Source organism: Hipposideros armiger, unplaced genomic scaffold (assembly GCF_001890085.2).
Source record: "Hipposideros armiger isolate ML-2016 unplaced genomic scaffold, ASM189008v1 scaffold_673, whole genome shotgun sequence".
NCBI lineage: Eukaryota > Metazoa > Chordata > Mammalia > Chiroptera > Hipposideridae > Hipposideros > Hipposideros armiger.
Window position 1 is genome coordinate 186,003 of NW_017732023.1, and position 6,000 is coordinate 192,002.

The 6,000-nt window shown below is 35.9% G+C and overlaps 1 protein-coding gene across 1 annotated transcript in view; it reads right to left on the reverse strand.

The window, feature by feature from the left end:
- HNMT (histamine N-methyltransferase) overlaps positions 1 to 5,176 on the reverse strand; it is a 39,322-nt gene extending 34,146 nt beyond the window's left edge. The window contains exon 1 of the mRNA XM_019626388.1: positions 4,865 to 5,176. Within this exon, the coding sequence (XP_019481933.1) occupies positions 4,865 to 5,001 (137 nt within the window). The 5' untranslated portion in view covers positions 5,002 to 5,176. The remainder of the gene's footprint in view (positions 1 to 4,864) is intronic.
- Between the last annotated feature and the right edge of the window lie 824 nt (positions 5,177 to 6,000).

Sequence of the window (6,000 nt, forward strand, 5' to 3'; positions counted from 1 at the left end):
TTCTTTTCTTCCTCCTTGCTAACTTCTTTTCAGTGAACAGTGTTTATTAAATATTTACTATGCCTATTCTATGCATTGAGAATATAAAAATGAAAAAGATACTACTTTGCTCTCAAGTGAAATGTGAGATAATAAAGCCCAATATTATGGCTCTAGTACTAGAAATAGAGTGGGATTGATGAACTGGAAAACAACAGTATGATTTGCTTTAGATTGATGTAAAGGGGTCAGAAAAAAGTATGACTGCCAAGTTTCCAGCTTGGATGACTTGGTGAAGCATGGAGCTAAAAATTAAGCTGGAGAATACAGTTTGATGGCAAGCTTACATTTTGTTAGGGCTTTTGTTTGTTTTGTTTTGATAAATCTGAATTCAACAGACATCTGGATGTGCAAGATTTAATCTGGGTGGGCGAGATCAGCATCAGTGATGTATTCTGGAGAAATGTTGTCATACAGTAATGGTAGAAACTAGGAGAGTAGATGCCATCACCCAAGGATATTGCAAATAGAAGAACAGTGGGTGGTAATGCAGCACCAACTTTTAAGTCTCTAGATTATGGGAAGTATACGAGGAAGAAGACAGAGGAAAGCAGTAAATCTCAGAGACGATAGGAGTATTAGAGAAGGAGGAAGCCATCTGTAGTGTCAAAAGTTGTGGAGTGTACTGGTAAAGAATAAAAAAGGAAATATCTCCATTGAATTTGGCAATATGAATGTCTTTGATAATAGCAGTTTTAAAAGGAGGTTGAGGGCAGAAGTCAGATAGCAGTGGGATTAAAAGTGAACTTGATAAAGAGGAAGAAGACCTAGAGAGACTGTTGAAATAAGATGAAAGAGTGAGAAGAAAAATGGTGACTATTAGAGGGGAGACATGAACTGAAAGGATGTTGTTTGTTTGTTTGTGCTTTAGGATGGTAAATAAATCTGTTCTTTGGCTAAAGTGAAAGAGCCTACACAGAGTACTAGGATGAAGACAGGTTAAAGCAAGGTTCTTAAGGAAACTGGAAAGTATAGAGTCAAGGACACCTATGAATGAGTTGCCTTCCTTAGTTCTACTTATCTTCCAACTCATAACCATGAGTCTTAATATATCCATTCCTATCTATGCTCTTGGTTAATTCTTAAAAATGCTTTTCTGTGATAGTAGAGTGAGGCTATGGAGCAGAGACCCAGGCTGAAATTCCAGTTTACTGATATGTTACCTTGAACAAGTTAATTTAACTTGTCTGCATCTTTATTACCTATGAAATAGAATAGTAATACCATCTACCTTATAGGATTGTAATAATGGTGTCTAACTCATGGAGGAGTTATGAGCACTAAATTATTTAATTCATCTAAATCTCTTGGAAATATGTCTGCTCATGACAAGCATACAACATATATTAGCAATTATTATTCTAGGCATAGCTAAGGGATTTACATGAATTAACTCTCTGAATCCTCACTACTCCTCTGTGAGTTACTATTATCCTATTTCATATATTATAATGATAACTAATAATTATTGAAAACTTACTATTTTCCAGGCAAGGATCTAAATGCATTACATATAACAACAAAAAAATGCTTACTATTTACAGCTATATACCCTAACTCTCCCTACCCCATTCTTCACTTCCAGATAGGGGACTGAAGAATTCCTCCCTGGAGAAACAAACTATCTCAGTGAGTAAAGTGGCATATATTGACATCTGAGAATCTCCCAACAAATGGCTGAGTCCACATCTAATTGCTACAGTGAGCTATCCACTCAACAAACTCCCCCCTTACATATACAAGGAGGACCTGAATCACTTTTGAGTGCCTCATTATTTGATTGGATGGACAACCAGTCTAATCAAATATTTGGGGTGCTCTTCTACCATGAGAGACAGAGACCAAAAGAAACAAAAACAGAACTCAACATGCAGAGAACAGTGGACAATTTTATAATAGATAAAAGAAGGTACTACATGTGTGAAAGATGAACAGGATGCTATAACAATATAACATTCTTGGAAACTAAAAATATAATAGCAAAAAATTAATAGAAGCGCTGAAAGAAAAAAATATAAAAAATTGGAAATACAAGAAAATTAAAGAATCAATTCAGGAGGAGTGGTATTTGATGAATACAAGTTCCAGAAAGAGAAAAAGAGAGGGGGAGGAATGGGTAAAAAATACCAAAATTTCCCTGAAGGATCTGAAGGTCCATTGAAATGTCTCAGGCAAAACCCCAAAAAAATGGGTGAAAAGTAATCACACCACAACCCATTATCTTAAAATTTTACAATACTAGATACAGAAGATCCTAAAAGCTTCTAAGTAGGAAAAACAAAAACAAAACAAAAAACAATAAAAAGGTCATAAGCCAAAGATGACAAATTTGAACAGTGTTGGATTTCTCAACAGTGACTCTGGTAGCTAAAAAACAATAGAAGGATACCTTTAAATTTCTGATATAAAGTCATTTCAGTGTAGAGTCTTATAACTAGTCAAACTATCCAACAAAGATAAGCATGAAGTGAAGGCATTTTGAATATACAAAGACTCAGAAAGTTTACCTCCCATGTAAACTTTTCTTGGGAAGGTGTTAAAGGATTAACTGAAGAAAAAAGAAAAAAAAAATGAAGCAAGACTAAGGAAAGCAAGAAAAGACTGGCATAAGACCCAGAATCAGGGAATCCAATACTAGAGAGAGAAGAAAAGAATTTCTAGAACGTGAAATAAATTCCCTTATTTATAATTATATAGCAGGCCAAGAGCAAATCACCACAGACTGGGGAAAAAAGAACAGAGAGATCAAGAAAAGGTGTTCCCATAGGAAAAGTTAACAGTTTACTTGATCTGTTGGAATATATTGAGAGGAGATTAATACTTCTGCTTGTTGGGGTATTAGTAATGATAGGTACATAGAAAACTAAGAAGCTAAAATCAAAACAGTAGTTAACTAGGTAAAACAATGAAAAGTTGTACATGAAAGGGAATGTAATTGTAGTATAATACATTGTTCAATTATAAATAATATGCATAGAGGCAAAATGATATAAACACTCAAATTATACAAAAATTTTGAAATACGTTCACATGATAAGGGAGGAAATATGCATGATTATGTAGCTATTTTAATACAATAAGCTTAGAGAAGAAAAACAAGTTATTTAGAATTAGGAAAGAAAATTCCATAAGAAACAACTAAAAGATTTCAGTGTTGAAAGTAGTTGCTTCTGGAGAGTGGGACTCATGGATGGGAATCAGTATGGCAAGAAACTAGTGTTTTTGTTGCTGTTATAAGCTTTTTAGAACCATCCGACCTTGAAAAATATTGTTTTGGAGTGAAAAATTAAGTAGGCATATTGCCTACAAGTAACTTAGAAACAACTTTAAGCAGCAATTTAAAGGTGCTTTGGCTAACTCTCATCCAAACATCACCTTCAGGAAAAAAAAATTACTTTTTGAATAAATGATACTTTGATATAGATCATTCCTAATTATAATGCAAAATAAGTTTGCCTTTGAAAGTTCTTCAGATCAAATTCTACATTCAAAATTTCCAATTAGATTGTATACACCTTGAAGATAGGGATCATCATTTATTATGTTATATCCATCCATGGTGCTTCTTCAAACCAAACTGATGGCTAAAGAAAACCAGGTATGTGAATAAGCTATAGACATGAACACAGACATTTAGTTCTTCAAAAAACTCAGAAATTAACTCATTACCTTTAATTTAAAAATGAACAAAAAGACCCAAAGGAGTGACTTATAGTTAGTTCCCCAATAAGAAGTTTGTATTTGCTGCCTGTTTTGATTTTTGCATCATTATTCTATTACTTTTTAATTATTAATAAATTATATAATACTCTAGTTTTTAAAAAAACACATTAAATTGTATGGCAACTGCAATTGAAAACATTTTTTTCATTTAAAAACTGAACCATGAAAAATATTGTAGAAAGGGCAACAATTTCATATACATCCAACAATGTCTGCTGTGGTCAGGTAGTACTGTACTATCCTGGTGAGAAACTTTCAGGCCTATAATAGAGAAAGCCAGCAAAAGATAAAATATCAGTTCTTTTGCTGTTGCAAATTGGATCTACAGTCACTCATTTCTTCCTAGTTTTCCATCATTATTTCCTGAAGCAGAGTAAGTTACAGCAATCCACCCCTAGATAAGTGATTTGATTATCTTTAGCATGTGGAATCTGTTACTCTCATAATGCTTATCAGCCCTGGCACAAATTGAACACATTAATCACCAAAAAAAGTAGTCTGCAAGAAGGATAGGAACTAGTGAGTTTCACTGATAATGGGAAAATGCATTTTTGTAGTGCCACATTGGTAATATTAAGTTGAAAGGAAAAGACAATTTTTTTTTTGGAATGTGATAATGGATAAGAAAAATGAATTTAAATGGATATTAGAACTGAGAGGCACCCACTCAATCCTCAGGCGCAAACAGTATTTGGTAATTAATTATATTTGATTCTAATGAAAAGAATATTAGACTCCACTTGGGATTTTTTTGAATGCAAAACTTAGAGGAAGGCTGAAAAACCTGAGCTCAGAGATTTGCATCTAATCTTTTCCCAGATGAACATGAATTTGTGCCTTGAAATGGTTAAAGCTTATCTCCATGCAGCTGGAAATGCTGCACAAATAGAAACCTTTGAATGTTCAAAGCAAATGTCTAACTAAAGCACCACAGGAAAAGAGGCACAGGGGTGGTGTTGGGGGGGCGAGGAGGGAGGGAGGTTGCTATCAGTAGCAGGTTCTTATCCCCTCGCCCAGCCTGTAGGGCTGGGTTCGACCCATCTGTCACTGAAAAGAAAGCACGGAGGCTTGTCCCTTTGACAAAAATGTCCTTTTTTGTTACCTTGCTATTATGCCTGGCAGCTTTTCGTCCATGAATTCCTGCATGCACTGGTGTTCCGTGGAATTGCTGAGAAACCTCCGAAAGGATTCAACATATCTGCTGTGGTCAGAAAACAAACTCCTCATGGAAGAGGCCATATTTGGTTTTCTGAGGAAGAAAGGGAGGGAGGGAAGGTTTAACTTCCCCTTTCCTTCTCTTCCCGGTTCCTTTTTTCTCTCCCCACCCCCACCAATTTGTATCCAAAAAAAAAAAAAAGGAGCTTGCTTGGAATCTAAAATGCAAGGGAATGGCTGGCATGCAAACCGCGTTATTAAGTCAGTTTTTGTGTGGGACTTTGCACTGATACTTGAACCCCTACACAGTTGTTTTATAAGAATTGGAGGTAGTAGAGCAAGGCAGTAAATCCTCTGCTAAAACTTGTTTTAAAACGCTCAAAGTTCAGAGCGCTCTGAAAACAAACTACATACTAATCACTTCCTGTTTTGTCAGCAGCTGCCACAAGTAAGTTCCAAGTGGGAAAGTGGCTGCTTTAAGGGCCGGAGGTGACAAATACGGGAATAACCACGCCAGCTATAAAGCTGCAAAGTGCTTTCTGATACCTATAACTGTTGAAATCTTTGACAGAAAACTGTCATTTACCTCCCTGTTTTCTATAGGAGAATTTCATGTCTTCATGTCCCTCAGCAGTTGATCTTTAAACTCATCGGCTGCATTTCTTCAAATACTGATTAATTTGTTGTGGTTTAGGAAGTCTCTTTAAAATAAGCCATCAGAGAGGAACCAGAGCAGTATTAGCTAGGTCTCAGAAGCCTCTCGTGGGGATAAGGGAAGTCTTAGGGCAGGAATGAAGGCACCAGGGTAAAAGCTGAGTCTGTTGGAAGCCTTCCCTAAGTGCTTCTGAATGTGGGATCATAGCTACTTAGGGTTGGATAAGCCTTTGGAGGTCCAGTGGTGTCACCCATCAAAAGTCCCAGAGTGTTAAAATATCCACACCCTGGGCCTTTTACCTGGGCCTTTAAGAAAGCCATCCTTTTTCCAGCATAGAGTTAGTAATAATAGTATCCAGCTCATGGAGGAGTTGTGAGAATTCAATGCATTAATTCATATACATTTCTAAGAAGTGTGTCTGACTATAC